Genomic DNA, 27993 nt, shown 5'->3' on the forward strand with positions numbered 1-27993 from the left:
AAAATCACAATCCCTTGTTACACACACAAAACCGCATTTATGCACAAATTTAATGTGAGAATCTTTTCACGTCTCCAATATTTGTGTGTAAATGATGCATTTAAATGCTGTTAAAAAGCTGGGTCATCCGAAATTTTTTATTCAATTCAATTCAATGTTATTTATATAGCCCAATATCACAAAGAAAATTTGCCTCATTGGGCTTATCAGCTGCTTAGAACTTAAATTGTAAATAATATCTGGGAAAACTTGATATTTTCCCACTTTCTCAACAGATATGCCCGATAACTTATATAAAAAAAAGTCTAAATATCCGTTAAAAAAAAACAAAAAATAAAAACCCTAAAGTTTCTCTATTTTCATTACTCCCTCTGGGCTGCACTTTGAATAGGTCTGTGACTGTAAAGACCAAGGTGCTTTACAGTCACAGACCCATTCACACTGATGGTGGCTCCGCTTACTATTAGGAAAAGGTCCCAACACTCCGGGGCCTTGAAGCTTAACACTTAATAAAAGTTTAGAAAATATATTTTTATTCCCATCATTATCTAACTCTGTCATAAAAAGTACTCCTAAATCACTGAAATGGCACAAGACTAATCATGTGAAAGTGTTTTGTCCTCCCCCATTCCTTTGCAGCAATGGAATATTCCAGAGGACTACAGATAAAAACTTGCCTTTAGTCTATTCTGGCTTTTTTAATCATGTTTAATCATGTGTTTTTTTAATTGCACAATTGTTATTAATAAAATCATAATTTTCTGATGCCTAGTAGAAATTTTTCTAATTTTTTTGTGCAAATATTTGTACTAACATGACTGCACATCTGTTCTCCCCAGATGTAACGGCTCTCTGCCTGGCGGCGAAAAAGGGAGGCAGAAAAGTCGCTTCGCACTATGTCCCAGGAATAAGGCCAACGGCGTCAAGCCCAGCACAGTCCACACATCCAGCACGCCACAGGCTGCCAAGGTTAAACTCGACTGTTAGGCTCGTTTTTGAAAGAATTCTGAAATTATTTTGATGTACTACCAATACAACACTAAAAAAAGTTACATTACATAGTTACTACTTTAAAAAATGTTACTGAGACATTAAAGCAACACATTTTTGTGTTGTTTCCATGCTTTTAACATGTTCAAACTTTGTTTTGTTTTTTTTTAAAGGCTGTCAGCAACAAGGAGCAGCACAGTATTTCATACACTCTCTCACGAGTGCACACAGTGGTGGTGGAGTACACACATGACAGCAACACCGACATGTTCCAGGTGAGATCAATCTAGGTCAACGTGAGAGGCAAAAATTAGCATTCTATTAGCATCACATGCAAACTGTAAATTTGCATTTTTTTTGAACCAACAACCATGATATGGATTGAATTCAGCTGAGTAAGCGGTCATGTTGGATGTTTTGGGAGAGAGCAGATGCTGACAGTTTAGATACTTGTTTGTTAAAGACCCACTATGTTGAAATTGTCTTTTTGAGGTTCTTTTGGCATTTTTCTCATGTTTGGGGACATACGGTAAGATAATTAGACTCAGAATTGTATTTAAGTATTTTTTTGTTAAAATAATTGTGAATCAGGTGCAGCCAAATATATTACTTTTGAAAAAAAAAGTGTTGTTGTGGTGTATAAAATATCCTGGGCAGGCTATAAGCTCCCTGGTTCACTCTGCATCCACTTGTAGATGACTAGATTCATGTACGTTCTTGTTTGCCTCATCTGAGCTGACATCTGGCTCAAACCTGTACTGCTTGATCGCTCTGATGTTGCTAGTCAGTTTTGATGAACCGGTACTGTTCAGTTGAGGCTGTAAGCTAGCAGAAGAGAGTGGCTGCTCTGGAGAAACTTTACCCTAGAAAATAAACAGTTTTTTTATTTTGGCTAAAAACCTGATACAGTTGTACTTTGCTATATCACGGTATTCACTGACTTTTTTTTAAGCCCAGCTTTGGGGACCTTTTTTCTTTTTCGTCCTGATTTGCTATTTGCTGCGTTTCTATTACACATTTGCGCAAAACTTTATAGAAATTCTAGGAAATTCGATAAAACACAGTTTTGAAATAACAGTTTTCATTAAATCATAATTTTGTGATAAAGGACAAACCAACTCACGTGGTAAGTCATTAAAAAATGACGATGAATGAGAACAAGTTTTTTTTATTTTTTTATTTAATTCACTAAAAAAGAGCATATGGGTGATGTCACAACACTGTCTGGGGCGTGTGTACAGCGTAGCTTATCTCAGATGGGTGAGAAGCCTGTTCAGCGGTTAAAAGAAAAAACATTTCAACAAGAAAGCATCTGGACCTTTTTCTCTGTTTGAAAACTTAACAAGATCCGTTCAAATTTCTGTCATGGGTCATGGCACTCGTGCTTATCTCAAACGAGCACAATAGGTAAAAACTAAACAGACTATAAAGAACGGTCATCCCTGTCCTTAGACCCTCCCTCGCGGTAAGGAAAAACTCCTAAAAACTCCTGCAACTCCCCGACAAGCAATTTATAATGAGCTGTAATACTGTGGGACTTCTCGATGCGCCGGCTGTGCAGCGCTCAGGACAGACAGTTCATACCAAGAAGTGCATTTATTTAAAAATAAGTGTTTCCATTACAGTTTTGCGAAAAATATCTATTTCGATACACCCCAAATACCACCTCCTCTAAGTGCAAAAACGCTTTTTCGAAAAATGCCAGTTTTTCAAAATTATGGTGTTTCCATTAGGAGAATTTATTATCGAAATTCCAATTTGCAAAATTTGAGAGTTAATGTAATGTAAATGCGGCCGTTGTTGTTGTCAGTCAATCTCTTCCATGCTGTTTTCAGAGTTATGTAAATCTCCATCATAATCAGATCTTTGTTTTCTTCAATGATACTTGACTGATTTGTCCATAAAGGAAAAACTTTTGACAGCTTAAGTAAGAGCTAAAAGTGTGAAAATGTTCGTTTGACTTAGAAAAGTGTATAAAGTATGTTGTGACGAGTTTTAAAGCCTTTAAACATTTTTAATCCATCTTTGTGAAATTCACCTATCGCAGGTTATTTATAGAAAACACAATAAACAAGGAAACACTGGAATCATAATCAAAAGACCACTGGGAACGCTTTTAAAATGGATCAAAAAAGATTAGGGAGTCTTTAAAGTTTGTAGCTACACAGAAGGAGACCTAAAGAGGAGGTTCATGGATACAGTGAAGGAAGACATGAGGGAGATTGGAGTGAGGAGTGGGCTGCAGAAGATAGACTTAGCAGGGATAGGTCATAGTGTCTGCATGATTACCTGGTTCAGGTGTGTCCAGCTAATTAGAACATGTCAGAATAGGGTATGTTGGAAAACATGCAGGAATGTGGCTCTCAAGGCTTGGAGTTGCCTATCCCTGCCTTAGAGATTAAAGTGGATGGTTCTCCGTGGCGCCTCCTAAATGGAACGCTGGTGCCGTCATGAATGTGGACACTTTTAGGAAGTTTGGGGCTGTTTAAAGTGTTTTAACCTCTTGGTGTTTCTGGAGCATAAATAGTTATTTGTGAAGATCCATGTTTGGTAAACTCCTGTCAAGATGCCCCTGAAACACAGAAACGTGAGGCCTTGCTCTTCTGTTCCTATTATTACAGATCGGTCGTTCCACAGAGAGTCCCATTGACTTTGTGGTGATTGACACGGTGCCTGGAGGGCAGATCCTCGCTGAAAACCAAACCAATCAGAGCACCATCTCCCGCTTCGCCTGCCGCATCATCTGCCAGAGAAACCCTCCCTACTCTGCTCGGATCTACGCCGCAGGCTTCGACTCTTCCAAGAACATCTTCCTCGGGGTCAGATAACCAAACTGCTGTAGCCAAAGACGGGGTGATTCACAAACAAATTCTTGTTTGAAAGTTCTAAGAGGGAAAACTGTTTTCTTCTGCACAGGAGAAGGCAGCCAAGTGGAGGATGCGGGATGGTCAGATGGATGGACTGACCACCAACGGCGTGCTGGTGATGCATCCTCACAACGGCTTCAGTCAGGACTCCAAACCTGGTTTGTGGAGGGAAATCTCTGTGTGCGGCAACGTCTTCTCGCTCCGGGAGACCAGATCATCACAGCATAGAGAGAAGATGGTGAGTGATGTGCAAAAACAAGCTTACTAAAAGGAAATCACTCTTTATTTATTAGGGTAAAACATAATTATTTGATTTTGAAAATTGCTGAAAATAAGTTACTTTTGCTGAGACTAAATTAAATTGTGCTAAAAAAGATATAATTGTATGAAAACTGAAGAGAAGTTGGATAACTCAGTTCTCCTTAGAGATTTCATTTTTGATCATTTGTGTTAAGGAAACTTAAGCAAAACCTATTTTCGTCAAGTTTTTTTTTTTTTGCATTCTTTGTCGTGGGATTACAAGACTTTTGGGATATCTGTACCTTAATTTCCCTTAAAGACTCACTCTGATCATCTTTTAAACTATTGGATTAGTCAAAAGCAAAAAACCTGTGTTGTTTTCTAGGACAGCATCTGCAGAGTGGAAGTAGTTTATTGGAAATTTAAATCTGACTTGCGGGCAGGACTGTTGGCGTGGAGTAAGCCCGCCCCCTATTTCCATCACCCATCTGTTTAAATGCTTCCCCACTAACTTGCTGTCCCTCACCCACCCAAGCTATTAGCGGTGCAACAAAAATGGCAATGCCAGCTCAGATGAGGAAAACAAAGACAGACGTAGATCTATTTGTCTGCAAGTGAATGCATCAGAATGGAACAGAGTGGGAAGGTTGTGGCTCCGCCCTGCACATTTTCTATGCAACTAATACGATATTTCTCAAACTGCTTTTTTTTTCGTCTGCTCCTGATTCGTCTGCAATTTATATATTCTTTATATTTGTCCTCCATTATCAAAAAAACAAAACATGTAAAAGACAAAAAACGAAAGTTACGTATGTAACTACGGTTCTATGAATCCTGTTTCTAAATTGCCCTTAGCTATATGGATGGATGGATGGATGGGTAAATGACATGATCTGTTTGATCCAGGTGGAATCTGAGTCCAACGAGCTGGTGGATGGCTCTCTGATTGACCTCTGCGGCGCCACGCTGCTGTGGCGCACGGCGGAGGGACTTGCCCGCACTCCCACCATCAAACACCTGGAGGCACTACGGCAGGAACTGAACGCCGGCCGGCCTCAGTGCCCCGTGGGTTTCAACACTCTGGCGTTCCCAAGTCTCCGACACAAAGCCGTGGTGGTGGAGAAACAGCCCTGGGTGTATCTGCGCTGCGGCCACGTGCACGGTTACCACGGCTGGGTGGGGCGCCGCAGCCCTGCAGACGAGGCGGACCATCAGGAGTGGGAGTGTCCCATGTGTCGGGCGAGGGGGCCCTACGTGCCGTTGTGGCTGGGCTGTGAGCCGGGTTTCTACGTGGACGCGGAACCCCCCACCCACGCCTTCGTCCCGTGCGGGCACGTCTGCTCTGAAAAGACAACGGCGTACTGGAGTCAGATCCCGCTGCCGCACGGCACGCACGCCTGCCCGTTCTGCATCAGCCCGCTGAACGCAGACACGCCCTGCATCAGACTCATCTTCCAAAGCCCACTGGACTAGAACGCTCCTGTGACTTCACAGCGTTAACCAACAAAGGGAGGGGTTTTAACTCCAGCTTTTCAAAATAAGTGCATTTATCTAGTAGATTCCTGACAGATTTTTTTTATTTCTATTTAACTCCGTTAGCAGGTGGAAGTCCTTTTTGACAACAAAACTGAAAAAGTTGTCGTTGCATTCTTCTATTTATTCTTGTGCCTCTTTGGAACAGTTTTGTGAATCGGTTGAACAGCAGTTACCTTACCTGTGTTTTTCCTTAACATCTGACTCAAAACCTATTTTCTGGAAAACACTGGCGTCGAAAAACTGTGAAATGTGACTCAAAACTCTGGGATCTTCTTTCTCTGAAATCAGGTGAACTGTTGCCTAATCTGTGCATTCATTTTACTTGTGCTATTATGACCTTAATTAAAGCAAAAGTGCTTTGTGGGAAACGTTTGAAGCTGCTTGTAACAGGAAGTATCTAAACAGGATTTTTTTTGTTTTATTCCAACCAAATCAAAAGTGTAAAAGTGCCCTTTAGCGCCCCCATGAGGTCATTCCTGCTACTTATCAATTTCATTTAACTGACTGTTTCTTCTCTAGTTCAGCTTTTTTAACCGAGTAATTACATTTTTTTTAGCTAAACCAACACCTCTTGACTTAACCACTAGGTAACAGACTTATTTGTCCTTTTATCATTATAGTGCATTTCATGTATGACTCTTGGTTTGTTATCACATCTATGCAGTTTTGCTTCAGACTGTTTTTGTACCAATGGAAACAATAAAAAACACTGCTGAGGTTTTGATACAGTTTGTTTCCTTCTAGATAAAAAAGTTAATTTAAGTCTGCTCCTAAAAGCATCAAGTCAGGGATTTTTTTCAATCTGAAAGACATTTCTGAAGCTTTTTGTGCTGCAGAGAACCTAAAATAAACCACAGAAGAATGAAGAACCTTTCCAGAAATAACAGACAGACTCGAATGAGTCCAAAAACTCAAAAAGGCGGTCATAAAAGAAGCAGCAGAAAAAAAAGTGCAGGCCCCACATGACTCGTTCAGGTCAGAGTTCATTATTCACAGATAAAGAGACTTGAGTAAAAATAGATCCATGGGAGAGTTCAAGAAGTCAAAAATGAGTAAAAGAGTTATTTTACAAAACGGGACCTTTGTGGAAACTTTGCATCCTGTTTCATCAGAGCTGCAGCAAAGGAGTCCTTTAGTTGTGCAAAACAGATTTAAACACCAATGTGTCTAAATTTAACCCAGAATGTGAACACAGTGGAAATGGCATGTTTGTTTGCCTGAAATGAATATAAAAAATATTTAAATTACAAACAAAATGGCAGAAACATACTTATGAGGAACTTTTTCTTCGTTTGAAGTACTTTATTAAATGATGCTCAATTTTTCTGCAGCTCTTCCTAAAAATATTGTTTCAAAAACGTTATTTCCACTAATTATATTGTTATTTTTCATACATGTATGTAATACTTTAAATATTTGCTTTAATATTTGTTTTTAGACTAGTTTTAAAAAAATATTTAAACATTTTTTCTGGAAAAACTGTTGTTACAGTTATGGTCAACAGGTGGCAGAAGAGAGCTTTTTATGTGAATGTGAAAGAGGAGAAGATGCGTCGCTGTGTTCCCCGCAGTGCATGATGGTCGGAGTGCCGGTGCTAACTGCACAGTGGGTCAGTTTGTTTTCCTCCCGGCTCCTATGAAGTTTCTGGGATGGTAAAGAAGAGAACCTCCGACTGCTGCGCTCCACACGACAGGTAGGTGAGCGGCCAGTGCTCCGACGCTGCCAGACGAGCCTCGGTTGGTTTCGTGTTTTGTGCGGAACCTCCGTGAGTCTGTCTGCTAGCGTTAGCACGGTGCTCTTCTTGTAACCGTCAACATTAGCATTAGCTTTAGCTTTGATAGCAACTCTGCGATATTCTTCGCTTTATCTGAGCAGAAAAAAAAATATCGAGTGTTTGTGCCGGTTTGTAGAGTACACTTTGATGTCAACTCTGTTAAAACAGAAAAATAAATAACTGACAAGCTCATGCTAGTAGCTGGTTAGCTTCAGAGCAGATCTGACAGCTCAGGTCGGAGCATTTAAACTGTAACACAAAAGTCAAATTAATCTCTTATGAGATTATTTTTTGTAAAAGGGGCTAAAACATTATTTGTATACTGATTGATTACATTAGCTTTAGTGTGCAGTTGAAGTCAGAAACTAGTTCAAAATTCTTGTTTCTGTCGTTTTTGAAGTTATCAAAGCTAAAATGCTAATGAGCATGTATTTACCTGGAGAGCTTTTCCCCCTTAATTACCAAAACATTTTAATGAGAATAACTCTATTTTAGCTATAAAGATGGACGTAGTTTCTTTGTATTAACCAAACTTTTAAAGATGATAGTTAATGTTAACGTGTTCTGTATTATATAGATTAAGACTAAAGATTTATCCTGCTGGTGATTATTTTAGGGTGCACTGGACATTCATACTCTTTTATAATGCTTTATTTGTGTGCTCTTTTTCAACCTTGAATGTTGAAGCCATCATGGCAGTTACTGACTAATCTATACTAAAATACAGCTTTTCTGACTTGATTAAGTTGTAAAGCGTTTTAACCTATAACCATCTGGAAAAATTTGGTGGGTGGGTGGGGGATCAGTGTTTTGCCTATGGACATGTTGACACATGGGCAGGAAAGGCAGAGACCGAACCTGAAACCTTCCAGTCATGGGTCGTTCACCCTACTGCTTGATCACAACTACTGTCGCTTTCTCACGCAATTTATACGCTCTATCACACCGGATAGTAAGTGTAGTTTGGCTGTTTTTTTCTTTTCTTTTTCATTTATTAGTTTTCTTAACAGTTCCTTAATTTCTCCTCAGTCAGCTTGATAACATCAAAACTTTTTTTGTCACCGTACCTCACTCACACATGCTCGCTGGCCATTTTGTTATTTATACCTTGCTAGTATTGGGTTGGAGCCCCTTTTACCTTCAGAACTGCCTCAATAGCACAGACTCAACAAGGTACTGGAAATATTCCTCAGAGTTTTCCATACTGACATGATAGAATCCCACAAGATTTGTCAGCTGTACATCCATGATGCCAATCTTCTGTTCCACCACATCTCAAAAGTTTTCTATTGGGTTGATATCTGCCTACCGTGGAGGCTATTTGAGTCCAGTGGCTTCATTGTCATGTTCAAGAAACCAGTCTGAGATAGATTCTTGCTTTATGACAATGCTCTATATCCTGCTGGAAGTATAAATCAGAAGATGGTACACTGTGGTCCGAAAGGGGTGTACAGGCCCAAATGCATTGAGTTGCTGCCATGTGATTGGCTGATTAGAAATTAGTGTTAACGAGCAGTTGGACAGCTGTGTCTAATAAAGTTTCCAGTGAGTGTATATACACATAAAATTGTCTTTTAAATACATTGGATTAAAATAAGGTTTATTGTTTGAACTAAGCTGTATATTGAGAACTATAGTGCACATTTTTGTGTGTATGGTTTACTTGAGGATTTTTGGCTTTCTTCATGAATGCCCATAAGATCCTTTCTGTCATAAATTTCAACTTTTCAAAATAAATTAAACTAAATTGAATGAAAAATTGATACCAGCTAAACACATCTGCATCCTCGTGTCCTCCTTCACTTCATCCCCAATTCCCCTTTTTAGTCTGGATTGCCTTGATTTGCCTGGATTTTTCTCTAAAGCATCTAACATGAACTTACAGCATGCTTCATCCTTATGCTTATTGAGTGGGTGTAAACATAATATAAAAGCCTCTGGTAATGTATTATGCAACATAGTAAAACAAATCCTGAAATAACATTTTTTAGGCATGTTTGAAAATATTTCTGTGACGTAAAATAAAAAATACAATTGCATCATGATTTCATAATTTATCAACTATTAACTCATTATATTATGATGTAATATTTAACTAAACTGCTAAAATTCTGGAGATTCATGCAGAGCAATGAAGCGGTTTGTTGAAGCAGCATCTGCAGACTGATTAACGCCACACTAAAGCATTAACTTTTTGTGCTGACAGCTCAAAGCACAGATATAGAAAACCCTCTGCTGTTAATCTCATCACAGAGATGAGGGGATTACAGGAAAAATCTCCCGCCTCATTACTGTCAGCACAAAGTCAGAAAAATCATCTCCAAAAAATAAAAATAATACCTGAATCTACTTTGCTGTTCCCACATCCCACAACAAAAAGAAAGCTGACTAATTTCAAACATTCTTTGACCTAACTGGTGTATTAGGGATCTTTTTTTAGTTCCACAGCATTCATTTTCCTATAGTTGGGAAAGCTTATATTAATATATTAACAAAATATTTAGTAAAATAAGAGCTCCTATGTTTTAATAACCTAAAAACGAATAAAACAAATAGAAAAAAATGTGCCTTTCAGAGAGTTTAAAATTAATATTTTTGGTTTATGCATTTCCTGTACTAAAATTTTAACTTGAATGCATGTTTTATAAACAACGGCCTTTAATGGGCTCATTTTTACTTTGATTAAAATTGCCTAAAAAGCACTAACGTCCGTGTAAACGCAGCAAAAACTCTAAAACCCCAGAAAGGAGGTCCTTCTGGGAAGAAATGGTGGAGGATGAAGGATGTTTCCTTTTCGGGAGAAACAAAAATGAAAATCTCTCTGAACTGTTGCTGAACTTTTGAATTTAGGTTTTTTTTAGCTGAGTAGGAACAAACATGAACAGATTTTACTTCCTCTAAACAAGAGACTTTTTTTCTTTAAGAGAGCAAATCAAAGTAAATCTGTCTGCAGATTCATTTAAACCCAATCTAATGGGTTTGATTATTTTCATGCCTTTTGGAAGTAATGCCACATTTAGTGTCAAAACATCCTCTCTTTTACTGCCTCAGTCTGCTTCAGGATATTCGTCATCTTTGTTAAACATTAAACTCTGATCCAGACTGGAATTAAAATAACATTCGCTTTCCTTCTCCAGCTAGCCTCCTAGGAGGCAAGTCCCAATGCCATGGCCTCCAGTCACAGCTCCTCCCCAGTGCCTCGTCCCAGCAGTGGAGGCCGAGATGGGATGTTCCATAAGGAGCAGGGTCCCTCCGCCCCTCGCTTCCGGGCCGTACGCTCCTTGCCTGACGTCTGTCCTAAGGAACCCACCGGTAAGGATCAGTAGTGTTGACATCCATCCAAAACAGCTGCTTAAAACAACTTATTTGCTATAACATAATATTAAAAATGCTAGAAACTATTTACTGCAGCTCTAAGAAAGTGCAGCAATTATAAAGTGAACTACTTTACTTTATATTCTTTAAACTGAAGCTAAATGATGTTTTGTCTACCTCAAGTTTTTGGTCCCCATCTGCCCCTGAGTCTGCTGCTGTAGATGAACTTCATGTTAGGTTCTTAACAAACGTTGTTTTTGTTTCACTCGTTCATTTTGTGTGGTCAAAAAAAATAATAATAATCAGCAGGTGATTTGCACAAAATGACTTCAATGTGAGTGACGCTCCTGCAGCGTATGTCGGATGAATTTTCCTTATTAGATACAGTACAGGCCAAAAGTTTAGACACACCTTCTCATGAATATTTACATTGTGGATTCTCACTGAAGCATCAAAGCTATGAATGAACAGGTGGAGTTATGTACTCAACCAAAACAGCCAAGGTGAAATAACTGAAACCATGTTTGATATTCTAGTGTCTTCAAAATAGCCACCCAGACCGGTATTTGAGCATTTCTATTGTTAAATAGACAGATTAAACAGTACCAAACCTTACGTCTTGTAGGTCTATTGAAAAGTAGAACAGGACAGTTGGGGCGGAGCCGCTGTAGCCACCTGTTGATTGGCAGAAAGTGATGACGACATTAGAAAGCGTCAATATAGCACTCATTGTAAGCATTCCAGGTTTTGCGGTTTCAGTCCAACCAGCAATCTTCTCTCAAACATTATATTCCTTTTATACATGATGTACCAGAAGTAAAGCAATAAAAAGACGAGATGCTGTTATTGCTAATCAAGTCGTTGCACTACAATGACACAATGACATACTAGTGGTCAACACCACACATGCACCGTAAAAGAGCAAACTGCTGAGTGGGAGTGAGGTTTACTGTAATTAGGTGGAAACGCTCGCCAAAATGAACTGGACCGCACCGTACCACTCCTTACCGTGCTGCTCAGTGGAATCGAGGCTTAATGTGGAAGTTATACGCATCTCCCGCAGCACTCTTTCACTCTCCCTCTTGATCAAATAGCCCTTAAACAACCTACTGTGAGAATCTACCATGTAAATAGTCATGAAAATAAAGAAACTCATTGAATGAGAAGGTGTGTCCAAACTTTTGGCCTTGAATGAATGAATGAATAAAATATACAAAAAATAAATGAAAATGCAAAGAAAGAAAATAAAATGCGACTGACTACTGAGTATTCTCTGAGTATTAAAAGCCATGTTTTTATCTACAGTTTCACAGGAATATTTATCTAAACCTGAGGGCTGGCAATTGAAAAAGCAAAGTCATACCAGTGTTTCTCTTGTGATCTGGCTACATGAAGCAAGTATTGGTTGTCAGACTTTAAGATTCTAGAATGGCGTAAAAGCTCAGTTAAATAAACTGAGACCACGAAGAGCTATGAAATCAATCGGTAAATGTTTAAACTTAACTCTAGGATTAACAGGGAGCCAGTGAAGTGAACGTAGTGCCTTTTTAGGCTCCCATCCCATTAAACAAAGAAGTGGAACAGATGCAAAGGGAAGTGGGTCAAGATGAGTGGAGAAAACGACCCTAAAGCAGCTACGCTTGGCTAATGATGTGCTCATAAATATGAAAACAAAACCAGAAGAAAGCAATAGATATATCCCACTGAAACATGCTGCTATAAAGACTTTTTGTTTGAGGCAGCATTCAGTGTGAAGCATGTTAATATTTTTTGACAGAGAAATTTAAATATTTTTAACATTTACACCAAATCTTGTGGATCTGACAAAAATCTAACACCCATAAAAAACGGTTACAAACTTTAAGAGCAACACAATAACAAGTCTTTAACCAGAACTTCTTTGACAGAAAAACAAAATTTTAAGCTTTGCTTCACATTCTTGTCAGATGAGCTTACAGAAGTGTTTGCAGGTGAAGTCACTGAAGATTGATATTTAGAATGTTGTGAGATGTTGTGTCCTTTGTGTTGTGGATTGGTTGCTGGGCAGTTTTAGGAAATGTGATGTAAAGACAAGAAGCCTGTGCTTATCAGACTAAAACAGTTTGATTGGTGATCAAACACCATCTTCTGATGGAGACCAACAGAATTTTTGTTTTCTCCATGTATTTCTACAGGTGAGGGGCGGAGCCTGTGTAACGGCCCCTCTGTGGTGGAGGAGCACGACCGATGGACTGTGTACAGCTCCAAGGTGAACCTCCCTGCTGCTCTGAACGACCCGCGGCTCGCCAAGCGGGAATCTGACTTTTTCACCAAAACTTGGGGGCTGGACTTCACAGAGACTGAGGTGATGCCCTCCTTCTACCTCCCCATCATCACCAGAGAACAGTTTGGGCCTTACCTCCAGGAGATGACCCAGGTAACATCTTTGTATCTCTGAAGCCTCATTCTGAAAAAGTACATTAGTTCATGGGAGGTGGAGGTGGTGGTGTTGGTGGGGGTTACATTGAGGTGCCAAAGTATCTGGGGGAGGGCCAGGGTGTATTGGTGGAGCCCTACTACATTATGGTGGGGTGGCAGAGTACATGGATGCAGAGTACATTGTGAAACCAGATTTACCAGGGGCCAGAGCACATTGGAGGGGGTGAGTTTATGTGGTGGGGGTACATGAGCGTCAGAGTACATTAGGGTGAGTGGGCACTATAGTACATTTGGAGAGCAGAGTTTGTTGTGGTGGGACAGAGTACATTAGAATCGGAAGAGTATTCATCATGGTGTTACTTTTTCTGTGCAGCACAGCAGACACATTTAGAAAAGTCACCAAACTGTCACTCATCACAGTTGGATTTCCTGACATCAGGGTTTTTGGATTTTCCCTCTTAAAAAAAAAAAAAAACACCTTCAAATTCCAAACCGTGGGTACAGTACAGTACAGTACATTACATTGTCAACAGTACATTATTGAAGAAAAAAAAAAACAAAAAAACTTTACATTGAATATTTTGCTTTAATGTATACCTTTTTATTTTTTCAACGCTTACATTGTAACACTTGTATTTTTATGCTAACTGTATCTTGTTTTATTTGGATTTTCAAAAAAACCCAAAAACTGGACTTTGACTTTTCAGTTTTTGAAATAAGCCTAGTTAAACCAAAAGTGTTCTCTTTCAGTTTCTGTTAGTTGTGTATTTTCCAAACATGTGACTTCCTGCGTTTATTGTTGGTTTAATTTCCTCATTCAAGTTTCACAGCGGAAACTATTGAGACAATCAGTCAGATAATTTATAGCCTCAGACCGTTTAATTTTATTGTATTTTATTTTATTTTCCCTCTCTGCTTCCTGTTGCTTTAAATCTCTCATTTGATCATGGATGTGTTTTATCTGTCATTTCATGCCACTGTTCAGCTTAAATCCTGCACTTGTGTATTTTTGTTTTCCCCCCAAAACAAACACAAAGCTCATCTTTGATTAATATTGCAATCTAAAGTTTTGTATGTGTCGTTGGTTTACATTTAGAGGGAACGAGTTCATGAACGCTGTAAGACGATCTGCCCCAACAAAGACGATGTGGACTCCATCTCCAGTATCAACCATGGTATGAATAATTCATTTGATGCTACAGGCCTGCACTAGCCTGAAGGCCTCATTAATTCCGTAACAACTCCAGAACATTTTGCTACATGTCATTAAAAAGACACATTTTTTGGCCCACAAATTTTACCATAAATGTTTAAAATATTTGTTTTTGTACTCGCCACTTAAAAGTAGTTTAAATTGTGAAACCACTAACAGGGTTTGTGAAAATCTCTGTTTTAGTATTTACAAAAGTATTTTTGTAAATTGATGATTTATTTTTATTTTTATTTGGAGACATGTTTTCTTTTTTTTTACCTATTTAGCCTTATTTGTAATTTAGTAACTTTTTTTTAATTACGAGAGGTGCTTGTTTTGGCTTTTTGGAGATGTTTTAGTAGCAGGCTTTTCATTTTGCTTTATGTTCCATCTTTTATAAACAAATTTACAACAGTTCAAAAAAATGCATATCAAACAGAATAAAATATCCCCCCTAAACTAGATTAAATTACAAAAACAACAAAATAAAATGTACAAAAAAAGCAGATCATTTTACCTGAAACAAATTGTTACATTTATCTTTTTATTCCACTTCCTCATATTTCTCTAAGCACTTTTTTCCATCTTTAATGCACAAAAAGAGGCTGTTGTTCTGTTTAGTGCATAAATTGTACCTACTTAATCTTAACTCAAAAATGAAAAATATTCATAAAAGACGAGGTACCAAAAGTAAGTAATAAGTGATAAATGGGACAATTGCGCACATTTAAGGACAATATTTTACTATATGACTGGTTTTTTTTCTCTTTTTTTCTTTAAATGCTGTTGCTAAAATGATATTAAAGCATTTAGAAATCTCTTACTGTTAGGAAGAGTTGTCTAGATTAAAAAGTTAAATTTTGTTGCTATTTGAAAATAGTTAACTATTGGGTATTTTTGTTTTGTAGACAAGTCCAGAGCTGAGCTGGAACAAGTCCCAAAGGTATTTTCTTCTCTAAAGTGAATTTTTAATATCAAAACTTCTTGGAATTATGTTGTTTTTTTTTAGGACTCTGTTTAATAGATTTAACACAATTTTGTGAAAGAGTCCTGCTCCTAGTTTCATTATTAGAGAAGGGTAATGTTTTTTTTTTTGTTTTTTCTTGGCTGGTCTTTCTTGATTGTTTTAGATTTTTATGAGACCCAACTTTGCTCTGGAGGATCCATCGACTTTCAACGCCGTCCTTCCGTGGTCACACTTTCCCAGTGGTGGAGGAAAGAGCAGCAGAGATGGAGCCTCCTCCAAGTTACTGCAGGAGAAGGTGAGCTTTCTGCAGAGCACTCTGTTGTTCTCTTTACATCTGTCTGCATAATTAGCTTTTTACATTTTTAAACATTTCCTTTCTACATGTCCGTTTTTGTTGAAACACATTTTTAATTCTGATAAAGAGAGGTAAATGGTTTTGATTCTTCCTCCGCTCTTCCCTCCAGCTGAGTCACTACCTGGATGTCGTGGAGGTCAGCATCGCTCGGCAGATCTCTCTGCGCTCCGACGCTTTTTTCCACGCCATGTCCTCGCAGCACGAGCTGCAGGACCGCCTGAAGGAGACGCAGCAGGCGGTGGCTGTCCTTCGGAGCAAAACCGCCGCCATGGACCGGGTCATGTGCAAGGGGCCTCTGCAGGCCCTCCGCACTACTCTGACTCGCAACAACTGTGTCAAACTGCACAACAAGCTGAAGCTGATGGCGGCGGTGCATCAGACGCAGCCCACCGTGCAGCTGCTGCTCTCCACCTCGGAGTTTGTTGGAGCGCTGGAGCTCATCGCCACCACCAAGGAGGTGCTGCAACAGGAGCTGCAGGGCATTCACAGCTTCAGGTAGAGTTGACAAATGCCAGTTATTCTTGTTTTATTTTGAAAAATGTAGCAAAACAGAAGCCATATTTGATAGGAAGCTGAAGTTGGAGTGAAGTCGCGTGACGTTGAGTGTTTTTTCCTCAGACATCTGGGTTCTCAGCTTTGTGAGCTGGAGAAACTGATTGATAAAATGATGGTGGAGGACTTCAGCATGTATTCCCGGAGCGACCTGAGCCGGAGTCTGAGGGAGGAGCCGCAGGTCCTGGAGAAGGTCTGAGGGCTCACCTACCTATCCTCAATTTTCTGCCACAGAGGCATCAGTTTAGGTGGAAAGCAGCCATTTTAACGCTATTAACGTGTCCCTCAGTTTGTCTTAAGTCAAATGTTACACATTTGTTTCAGAAAAAAAAAATGTTGGAAGGCTCTTGGAATATTATCTACATATTATCTACATATTTATCTCGTATCTAACCAATTTATTAGTATTTGTGCCAATTCAAACTAAATCTAGTTTATCTGACTGTTCTTTTTCTTTTGCAAAAAGACATTTCTATTTAATCCAGTTTGTTTCCAATCTAGATTTGCTCCAAATTAATGGTTTAGAAAAGACCTGAAACTTTGAGAACTATCATTTTTAGAGTTAAATTACCTAAATGTTAATATTGCCTTCAAATCAAGTCTGTCAGCTTTAATTTAGCTGTCAGTTTTTAACAAAATATCATTAAAACAAGATTCTGGGAATTGTGAAGTTTTCCACATAAAGTTTCAGAAAATGGGTACATTTTAAGTGATTACAGTTTGATTTCTGTGTAAATTTATCTAGAGTTAAGAGCAATATGTTTTTTTTAAAAGTTGCTCTCTGTAACAGTCTTGCGAGGGACTGTAACCATTTTCATGATAAACTCTTGCTTTTGTCACAGATCGCCAAACCATATGCTGTCTCACAAAAGGTTGGCTGTACACTTCAAATATCCAAAATACAAGAATTCTGTTCATGAAAAACCAATGAAAAATCCATAAAATCCTTCTTCATGATATGCATTAATCAAACTTTTGGTGGGATTAACTGTTTGATCCATTAATGTGCTTGGCCGTGAAGTACTCAAATCTATTTTATATGTATAATATAATATATAATTGGGCTGCACGGTGGCGCAAGTGGTTAGCGCTCTTGCCTCACAGCGAGAAGGCCCCGGTTCGAATCCCGGCTGGGACCTTTCTGTGTGGAGTTTGCATGTTCTCCCCGTGCATGCGTGGGTTTTCACCGGGGACTCCGGCTTCCTCCCACCGTCCAAAAACATGCTTCATAGGTTAATTGGTGACTCTAAATTGTCCCTAGGTGTGAATGTGAGAGTGGATGTGTGTGTGATTGAGGCCCTGCGACAGACTGGCGACCTGTCCAGGGTGTACCCCGCCTTCGCCCTTCAGTAGCCGGGATAGGCTCCGGCACCCCGCGACCCCGAAAGGGAAGAAGCGGTCAAGAAGATGGATGGATGGATAATATATAATCAAGAGATTTATTTATTTATTTTTTTTTACTTGGGAACATTATTTAAAGTATAGCTAAATCGGCGAGTTTGACTAAGATGTAAAGCTGTTTGGTATTGGCATGTTTGGGGGGAAAAGATAAGTCCAAGTTCTGAACCCTGTGGAACACCATAATACGCTCTGATTCAGTCAAATGGTCCAAAAATAAAACTATTGTATTAGATGCAAATCCAGTTCGGAGAAGAACCTTTATATCTTTGTCTAAATCTGGCAAGAGAGTGGAGCTGCTTTCACCATTAATCCATTTTCCAAATCCTTTTTGGGATCGTGGTGTTGCTGGAGCCTATCCCAGCTACTGTTGGGCGAAGGCAGTGTACACCCTGGGGAGTTCACCCTTTCATAGCAGGGCCCCATTACCGCCCCCCCTTTTATAAACTTTCTAAATGTGTGCGGTTGCCATGGCAATTTAAACAAATGGTGTGAAGTATTGGGCTTTTATAATTCAAAATTTAGAGCATTTGTGTGTTTTATGCTGGGTTTTAGAAAAACCTCATAACCAAACTGCAAACCACACATCTACCACACAATTTGGAGCTTTAGTAGACTCACTTGTATTTGAATCATTACATTAGAGGTTGCAAATCTTGATGCATGTTCCCTATAGAGAGATTTTAAGTATGAAAGTCAGAATGCTTTAGCTTTTTGTTGTTGTTGATTTGTTGCTTCTTGTGCTTCTTTGCTACCAAAAAAAGAAAAACTTGTAATTTGTCAATAATCCAAATAAAAAAAATTCTCAGCTTTTTTTGAGCTTATTACCTCATTTGAACCGCCGTTAAGGTCAAATTCATGATTGTTTTGTGTGTTTTAGGAGCGTCTGGAGTCGCTGGTGTTCGGTCTGTTGCGGCAAAGGAAGCTGGACTTTCTGGATATTTACAGTGAGGAGATGATCATAGCTGCTAAAGCCATCGTCGCACAGGTACGTCTGCAGTCACTAAACTGCACATATGAACTTGTTTCAGAACAATTCACTAAAAAAACCCTGTTTGTTCTGCAGTGTGTGGCAGACAGTGTTGTGCACATTGAAGAAATTGACACTGAAGTCGTTACTAAGTAAGTCTCTTTATTTACGCATTCTTGACATTTGAAAGACTGAAATGTTCCTGATATACAAAAATATGCAAGAGTTAAAAATGACACAGATGTGACTGATCCAGAGTTTATTCTGATGAGCGATTAACCATAATCTTGTCAAGCCTCTGTTATTTTGAAGCATTTTCATAGTTTAGATCCTGTTACACGTCATTAAACAAATCAACACAGGCGTGTGACTGTGCTGGCTTTGACGAGCTTAAAAGCTTTAACGTCATTCTCCCTTCATGATTTATTTTGTTGCAGTTTCTTGAAGTTTCAGTAAATCATTAATTTCTTGCATCCTCAGTTTAATAGCGGGAATTTGTTACTTATTCTGCAGGTGGAATCTTTTTTCCCTTTATAAATATTTAATTTAATTAAAAAAAAAATTTGTGACTGAAATCTTTAATTTCATTCATTTCCGTTGACCCGTGCCTTCAAGGTTAACAAATCAAAATTTACCAACAAAGTCGCTGAATTTTTTTTTTCTAACCAAACTCTTGGACACTTGTGCGACAATGATGATGGTTTTCAAAAACATTCATGCTCTGACATGTTTGCAGTTTAAGAAAACTGAAAGTGTTTGTGAACACTGTAAACAAAGACTCTTCAGGACAAAAAAAAAAACAAATGTTCTTATCTAATGAGGAAATGGTTGTTTGCTGTTCTCAGGCTAGCCGACCAGATGCGTCTGATGGCGTTTCCTCAGTGGTTCGAACTGCTGAAAAACATCTTTGAGTGTTTCCTTCTCTTCCTGCAGAGAATCAAGGTCAGTGAACGCACCACAGTAATCTCCTTGACTGCATATTAGTTAAAGCAAAGCAAAACGTTTTGTTCTGGTAGCAACTGTTTGTGAAACTTTTTGCAATGTCTGCTGTTCACATGTTTGTCGATCAGGCTACTTCAAGTGTCATCAGAAATGTGGTTCTGGAGGCTTTGGACTCAAACCAGAAGAACCGGCTGCTGGCTGAAGCTAGTTCAGCAGCGTCCAGCTGTGAGGTTTCCCAGGATCTTCTGAAGGGAGAGGCTGAGCTGGCGTACCTCACCCACGACGGCTTATTCATCAGTGACGCCTTGAATGACGCCCGACAGCAGCAGGCGGGTCAGGATCAGAACTCTACAGCTAGCTCCAGGATCAAACAGAGCCGGGACGAATCTGCCGGCAGCATCCCGGCTTCTGGGGTCTCAGAGATTTCTGTCAGCAGAGAGCAAAGCCTAATGTAAGTGATTTATCCCCTCGTTTTCGTTTGTTCTCTGGTATCAAACTTTGGACAGACAGGAATCCCTTTTTTGAACACTATATTATGTTAGCACTTGTTTTTTTTATGTTTGTTTTTCTGAAACTGAAACCTGCTGGGTTCATGTCTGCCCACTCGATGTTCACCCGGGTCAGATTTGTTTTACTAAAACAAGCCACAAGAGTTAGCTATAAAACTAGCAGAATGCTAACCTCAAGGACTCAAGTTTGATCACCTCATTGACTCATCTGTCCTCTTTCATCCACGATGCGCAAAAAAACAAAACTGGTTTACAACTTTTAAATTAAACAACAGCTGAGTTCTGCAGAAAGAGTCTTTCATTAGATTTTGAAAAAAAAACACCTTAAATGTTTAAATGAAAAAACAAAAAAATGTTTTCAGCAGATTTGTGCGGAAATGTCGGACTACCAAACAATTGGGAGCTCAATGGCTGAGTGGACCCAAAGAAAGAAAATGTTGCCACTTTTTAACTTTAAGAGCACAGGAGAAATGGAAAAAATGTGAATTCCTTCACGTGTGGCTGAAAACCAAAGAATTCAGAACATTTAAGAAGCCACAGTAAATCGATTTAAATGAGCTGGGAAAGAAAAGCAGATTTTCTCTGGTGTCATGCTGCTAATAATATATATATTGTTTTAGTAAAGATGTTTCTAAAACTAAAATAAATCCAGACTGCTCATGGATCAGGTGATAATCACATTTAATCCGTTAAGAAAAAATAATAGAAAAATCGAATGAACTCATAATGTTGGGTAAGAATCAGAACCAAAAATAACCTACAATATTTGTAGCAACACCTCTTCTTTCTTGAACTTTTAATCAGTAGGAAGATTATATTTGTATTTATGGAAAAAAAGACCAAAACTAATCCCAAATCAACCACTCTTTTAACTCACTCTTGTTCAAATAAAGATCAGGTAATCTGGACTTGTTGTAGTCTCTGTGTGTGAACACCAGATTTGCGTTATTCCATTTCAATAAGTCAAATGATGAAGTAAATATTTATTTCTATAGCATCTTTCTCAGATAAAGTCACAGAGTCTGTCAATCCCACAATACAGACTAAACAAAGATCAGGTCACAATAACAGACAAAATTAGATCAACTAAAAGCCCTTCTGAAAAAACGTCTAGACGCGACTTTTAAAACACTCAGCAGAGTGGAGAGCACAGAGAAATGATGTGTGAATAGATCAAAATACCACTTTGGGGTTGTTTTCATGAGGAACTAACATTATAATAAACTTAAAAGCTAAAAAAAATCTTAAACTTAGAATATTTTACTCTTGAATAAATCTCTTAATAAGACAGAAAATAAGACAATTTTTCTTCTAACAAGGAAGTTTTTACTTTAAAATTTAATTTTCTCAGTGCAATCAGCTTTAGGTTTAGAAAGGAACATGCAGTTCACCACATTTCAGCAGTGACACCTGAGTCATTGATGTGGCTGATGAGCTTTAGATCAGAAAGAAGTGAAGACGGATCGAGTCAAGCTGTTTGTGCTTCTGTTCAGGTCGGGTGATAGCTTGATGCCCACAGAGGCGGAGCTGAACCGCGTGTTAAGCCACATCCAGGAGCTGCTGTACACGGCGTCCGACGTCAGCCACGATCGCTGCGTTAAAGTTCTCACAGCCAGAGCACGGGTAGGAGGAGCGTCGCCGACCGCTGGTCAGACTCTGGGGAGTCTCGGTTCAATTCTAATTTTTCTTGCTTCCGACAGGACGGCTCCCTGGAGCGCCTGAGCTCGGCTGAGTTTGTGTGTCTGTCGCAGACGATTGAAGGTTTCGTCAGAGACACGGAGGATCTCTGCGGCAGGAGGAGCGTCTCCCTGCGGGGGGCGCTGCAGAGTCAGGCCAACCGCTTTGTCCACCGCTTCCATGAAGAACGCAAAACCAAACTCAGGTATCCTCTGGCTCTGATTGGAAGCTAAAATATGTTTATTTTGCTTATAAATATTCAAAGCCAAAATATTTGAATGAATTTCTCGGTTGTGCTCCTGCAGCCTCCTTCTCGATAACGAGCGCTGGAAGCAGGCGGAGGTCCCAGCTGAGTTTCAGGATCTGGTAAACTCCATCGCTGATGGCAGGATAACACTACCAGAGCGCAAAACCTCAGGTGACCACCAACACTTTGACCATTTCCACAACAGTCCACAAAAAAATTCTGTTCATGTATATTTTTATTATTTCTATTTTAAAACTTTTTTGGTTAAAAGAACCGTTTTGTACCCAAGAAATTATTTAAACTGAACAAATATGGAATTTTTAATTATGCAAGAGACTTTTCTTTCTCTTTTAGTTGAAGTTATAAACAACAAATCTCTTATTTTTTATATTTTGCTTGTGAAATAAGAACACTTTCTGTAAGATTTATCAGACTTTTGTGATTCAGATAATCATCTTTTTTTCTGCTGATTTATCCATGAAAACCAAAATAACTGACGGAAGTAAAATTGACCTTTCAGGTCCAGATGACAGGAAACCCGCTGAGTTTCTGTTGGTTAACGGACAGAAGTACGCCGTCATCGGGTGAGTTTTCCTTCACAAAAATTGATCCTCTCTCCGATGAGGATGTCTTTAACGGCATATTTTCCCTTTGTGTTTGTTCAGAACCGTTCTGCTGCTGATCCGGATCTTTCTGGAATACTGTCGGTGTGTGAACGACATCCCATCCATCACCACAGATATGCTGACCCGTCTGTCTGACCTATTGAAGGTGAGAGCTCCCAGCAGAACTGCACGCCTTCACGCTCACAGACTGTCGAGCAGAACCTCGTCGGTTGAAGAAAACTCTCGTTTTGTTTCGGCAGCACTTCAACTCGCGCTGTTGCCAGTTGGTCCTGGGAGCCGGAGCGCTGCAGGTCGTCGGTTTGAAGACCATCACTACCAGAAACCTGGGTACGCACACGCTCCTGAGAGCAGACGTGTTTGTCCTGAGGGAGGTTTTCATGTCGACGCTGTCTTTCTGTGCAGCTCTGGCCTCCCGCTGTCTGCAGCTGGTGGTTCACTACATTCCCATCATCAGAACCCACTTTGAGACCAAACTGCAGCCCAAACAGTTCAGCGTCCTCCGACACTTCGACCACATCACTAAGGTAACACACTCCTGAAGAGTCCAGAAGCAGACCAGATGCCTCTGAAATGGATAAATTATTAAAGGTGCATTCACACCGGCCTGTTTGGTTTCTATAAAGAGAGTTTGTGAGGTTTGATCTGCTTATTCTGCTTCTTAGTTCTTATTTCTTCTTCTTTTTCTCCTTCTGCGGTTTCCTAGTTTTAATCTCCCTGTGCTTCATTTTTACATTCATATCGTCCGATTGTTTCTTTTCCTCCCCATTTCCAAGCTGGGAAGCAATCCTGGTCTCCATGGAAATAACTGAGTTTCATAGAACAGGAGGAGTTAGTGGGGGTAGTGTAAAATCATCCATGAAAAGCAACCTTAAATGAAGCTTTGGTCCTCCATGAGGATACAATCAACAAAATTGTGTTTTTAAAGATGTTGGTAGTTGCATTTTTCTCATGAAGGAGGACATGGATGTCTAATGGAAATTAAGACTAAAATTGGTTGTATTTCTTTATTCAAATTGTTAAGTAAGAGCAGACGAAAACCATTTTTTGATAAAGATTGTTTTTGTGAGGTAGAAAACGGGGCCACAAGCTCCTTGCTCCGCTGCATTTTGATGGATCCATGGATGTCTTTGTTTTCCTCATCTGAGCTGGCATGTGGCTCAAAACTGAACGGCTGCATAGTTCCAAAATAGCTTATTTTTGTTGCACTGGTTATGTCAGGTTGGTGCGATAGGTCATAACCTGCCTACACTCAGGGGGTAAATCTCTGAAGAACTCTTGCTGCTCTGCAAAAACTGTCCTAGAATGATATGTTTTATGATTCTTGCCTTAAAAATGATATCCTAATAATTAAGACCAGAGGAAACACTCTTACAAGAGATCAAAAGATTATAAGAGTGAGACTTAAATAACAAAAGAACAGATTTATTTCAATCTGATGTCACTTTCACTAATGTTTCACTCTCATGGCTGCCACCATGTGGTTGGAAATGAGAAACTTGCACCTGTTTTTAGAGAAAACGCTTTTAAAACCTGTGACCTGAAGGTGGCGCAGTTGTCCTCATCTTGTTGAGACTGTCTTGTGTTCTTCAGGACTACAATGACCACATCTCAGAAATCTCTGCCAAGCTGGTGGCCATCATGGACAGTCTGTTTGAGAGAGTCTTATCCAGGGTGAGAGAACTTCCTGACCTACAGAAACGTGTCACAGCGTGATCTGCAAATGTTTATGACGCACATGTCGAATATAATATTCTGCTTACCTCACATGTTCAGTCTATTCTACAAACTATGTTTTTACTGCTTTTGTTTGATCAAACTGCAGCTTCTTAGGAGAAAATGAATAGACATGCTGACTTTTTAAAACTCTAATACTATAATCATATTTGACAAAATTTGAACAATTCTTAAGTAAATAAATATAAAACATTTCTACACAGACATTGATCAGGTTTTGTATATATAAATCCTTATTATATAAACTGATACATTTATGTGGCTGAAAAGTACACAAAACTGTCGCCTTTAAAAACACAAGCTTATTGCTATTGCAGTTTATTTATTTATTTTAGAAATATTTTTCTTTATGTGTTAAATTTTTATGGAAACTTATATTTAACTAATCTGAATTCTTAGTAAGCTGAAAGTTTTTTATACATAAATCATAATGTTTTTATTATTATTATTTTTGCCTAATGCTATATATATATATCTAATGCTATAAACTATATTTTATCATTTGTTTCTATTTAAATGCTACAGTTTTTAGACAGTGGGAGCTCAATCTTATTTAATCCACATAGTAGTGGGCCGAGTATCAATCCCTGTGGGACACCTGACTTAATTTATGCTCAAAAACATGACTGATTTAGACAGCTATGGATGACATTACAAAGGAAAAACTTCTCAGAAGAAACAATTGTGTCTTATAAAAATTAGAATTTCTTCATCATTTGTTCTGTTTGTAATTAAAAATATTAACATTAGATGTATAGTGTTAATCAAGTGAAAAAATAAAGAAAAACTGTCTTATTTATTGTTTTAATGTGATTCATCCTAATCAATAATAATAATAAAAGTTTTCTTCCAAACTGCTTCAAACTGATCTCCTTCTTCAGTACGAGGTGAAGGCTCCAATGCCGTCGACCTGCTTCAGGAACGTTTGTAAGCAGATGGCGAAGATGCACGAGGCCATTTCTGAGCTTCTGCCGGAAGAACAAACGCAGGTGAGGATCTGCCGCTTTCTGATTCCATTGAATTGTCCGAAGACGCGAGTATGAAGAAGTTTCACTGAGACACAGGTGTGTTTACCTGCACAGATGTTGTTCCTGAAGATCAACGCCAGTTTCAAAATGCACCTTAAGAGGCAGCTGGCCCGACTCGGGGTCGTAAATGATGGCGGACCACAGCACGGGTAACCGATACACACACACAGCTCTTTTTTTTTAAGAATCCATACAAGAGAAAAAAAAATCAAATGATTTAACACCTGAAACACCTTTACTTGATATTAGAGCACAGAACTCAATGTCTGCCACAAGCTAAAACTGAGTTCTACAGCATGATTTCAGTGTAAATGTTCTTCAGTTCATGTTTTCATTAAATTAGAATTGGAAATGAGAAGAACTGCAGTAGAACGATGCTGCAGACTGATCTTGCTTAAACATAAAGATGCAGTTTAAATAAAAAGTATGAATCTTTTTGGCTGAAATTGATCCAATTTATAAAAAATATATATTTTAAAAAATAAAACATTGCAGATAAAGGAGAAGGCTTTAATTAACCATTTAAGGTATAAAATTATTCAAATTTCAACAAAAAATGTTGCTTTATTTTAGCTTTTTTTTACTGCTTCCAGCACTTGGACACATTTACAAAGGAAATTAAATTTTCCACTACTGGTATTGACCCCTATTTGTGTTCAAATTATTCTTTTATTACCAAAAATTTTACTGATCTTATAAAAAACATGATTTTTTTAGATTAGTGGACCTACAGGGAAACATGAATATATAAAACCTATTCTTTTGCAGCTCATTCAGAGATTGAAACTCTCAAGCTGTGTTTAACCCGCCCTCAGCAACTCACGTTTAAGGCATCACCGCCAATGAAAAGTCTATGTAAAAGCCCAAAAATTAGCTTTTACATTCATCGCTCTGCACATTTTTTTAACAGTTTTTGGGCTTTACATATAAAATGCACGTCAAAAGTTAAACCATGTCAAACTTTGACCAATTGGGGACTCTGATTTGGTAGTGATGTATGGATGGCGTCCCTTTTAAAATGGTAAATAGCGTATACGTGTATAGCGCTTTTCTACCTTCCTCGAAGGACCAAGGAGCTTTACAGTCACACTGATGGCTGCCGAACACGGGTACCAACCTATAACCATCACAGGTGGTGTGGGGTTCAGTGTCTTGCCCAAGGACACTTTGACACTTGGGCAAGGCAGGAATCAAATCTGCAATCTTCCGATCAGAGGTCAGTCACCCCTACTGTTGCACCACAGCCAGTTCACAAAAGTGCGAACCGTTTGAAAATTGATCATGGAGGAGAAATCATTCATTTTCATTGGATCAGAGAACGGTTGTAAAATAAAAAGCCTGGAGGGAAATTTGCAACTTGTATGAAGCGTGTCACAACTTCAGCATCGGACCTTCATCAGAAATGATCAGATGGATTCTCCTGACGTTAGCCTGAGAACTGCGGTTGTGTCTGCAGGTTGGTGGTGGTGGACGTGGCCTTCTACACTGAGAACATCCAGGCTCTCCGGAGCCTGGAGCGGCTCGACCTGAACATGGCTGAGATCTGGGAGCAGAAGAGGTGATGTGGACAGAGCCTGGATGGGCAGAAGGACCAACGGGCGCCGTCCGACCGCCGGCGGAGGCGGTCTACCGGGGACCAAAACCGCACCGAACTGTGCAGAGCGGGGCTTCGTGAAGAAGCGGAGAAGCTCCCGAGTGCCGCTGCAGGCTCCGCCTTTGTGCGTGCAATCACACACGAACACTAGTAAATTATTTCCATGGAGACGGGGCGAATGATGGTGATGAAACTTTGGGGTAATTTATTTTTCTGTCCTCTTCGAGTCTTTTCTGGACGTTTTCCTCAGCAGGCTGCGACGTTGAAGAGATTTTCGTACATTTTTATACTCGAACAGCATTTTTTCTGGGGTTTACGGCGCTCGGCTTCATGTCACAGGAGAGTGGCTTCTCTTTCATGACGATTCACAAATGACAGGGAGGTTTTTTGGGTGATTTTTCTTTATACATGCTGGAAGGCTGCAGGACACGAGGCACAAAACGCAGCTCTTCACATATTTGTTCCAGATGCACACGGTCTCTTTTCTTTAAAATTATTTTTTTAATTGGTGAGTGAAGCCCCCATTACTGTGAAGAGCCGACCTGTGACCTTCCTCAAGCCTTCTCATCTCCCCTGGTTTCAGCGGGGTCTGGAGCGCTTCCCTGAATCCTGAAATCATTTCCAAACCTGTCCTTTGCTCCGATGCAGCTACAAACCAATTGCATGACGAAGGTTGAGTCTGCTGCGGCTCCAAATCAAAGGTTTCTCACTAAGTGGAAGCTGCATGATTGCGGTTTGACCTCCCCCCCAAAAAAAAGAAAAGCCACAAAAATGTTTTCTATTTTCTCAAACTTCAGTCGCTCCTGATTTAGTTTCACAACCAGAAAAAAAAATGAATCGGGAAAACTTCCGTTTGATTCCCATGCAGATGTGAACCGGATGCGACAAAAGCATTATCTCCCATCACCGTCTGCTTCAGAAGTGCCTACTCTGGATCTGCTGTCAGAGACATGAGCTCTCCCTGCAGTGTGCCTGACTTCCCACTGTGTGTCCGAGTGAAGCCGGTCTGAGAGCACTTCAGCGCTGCTGTGAATAAACCAGATGAGGGAGAAACCTGCCGTC

General features: G+C 39.4%; 2 protein-coding genes across 2 annotated transcripts in view; both read left to right on the plus strand.

The window, feature by feature from the left end:
- Positions 1–6357, plus strand: part of LOC112157501 (E3 ubiquitin-protein ligase pellino homolog 1) — a 16443-nt gene extending 10086 nt beyond the window's left edge. Inside the window, exons 3-7 of the mRNA XM_024290260.2 lie at positions 840–969; positions 1164–1265; positions 3612–3809; positions 3907–4095; positions 5004–6357. Of these exons, the coding sequence (XP_024146028.1) occupies positions 840–969; positions 1164–1265; positions 3612–3809; positions 3907–4095; positions 5004–5570 (1186 nt within the window). The 3' untranslated portion in view covers positions 5571–6357. The remainder of the gene's footprint in view (positions 1–839; positions 970–1163; positions 1266–3611; positions 3810–3906; positions 4096–5003) is intronic.
- An 804-nt stretch (positions 6358–7161) lies between these two features.
- Positions 7162–27984, plus strand: vps54 (VPS54 subunit of GARP complex). Its single transcript, XM_024289422.2, has 23 exons — positions 7162–7326; positions 10545–10719; positions 12897–13138; positions 14237–14315; positions 15241–15275; positions 15463–15594; positions 15764–16149; positions 16273–16399; positions 18485–18592; positions 18671–18726; positions 19420–19516; positions 19645–19967; positions 21519–21648; positions 21726–21907; positions 22008–22120; positions 22470–22533; positions 22615–22720; positions 22815–22902; positions 22978–23099; positions 24166–24246; positions 25191–25298; positions 25392–25486; positions 26794–27984. The coding sequence occupies exons 2-23, from the start codon at positions 10575–10577 to the stop codon at positions 26897–26899; spliced, it is 2925 nt and encodes a 974-aa protein (XP_024145190.1). The 5' UTR covers positions 7162–7326; positions 10545–10574; the 3' UTR covers positions 26900–27984.
- Positions 27985–27993: the final 9 nt, after the last annotated feature.

This window comes from Oryzias melastigma, linkage group LG1 (genome assembly GCF_002922805.2).
Source record: "Oryzias melastigma strain HK-1 linkage group LG1, ASM292280v2, whole genome shotgun sequence".
Taxonomy (NCBI): domain Eukaryota; kingdom Metazoa; phylum Chordata; class Actinopteri; order Beloniformes; family Adrianichthyidae; genus Oryzias; species Oryzias melastigma.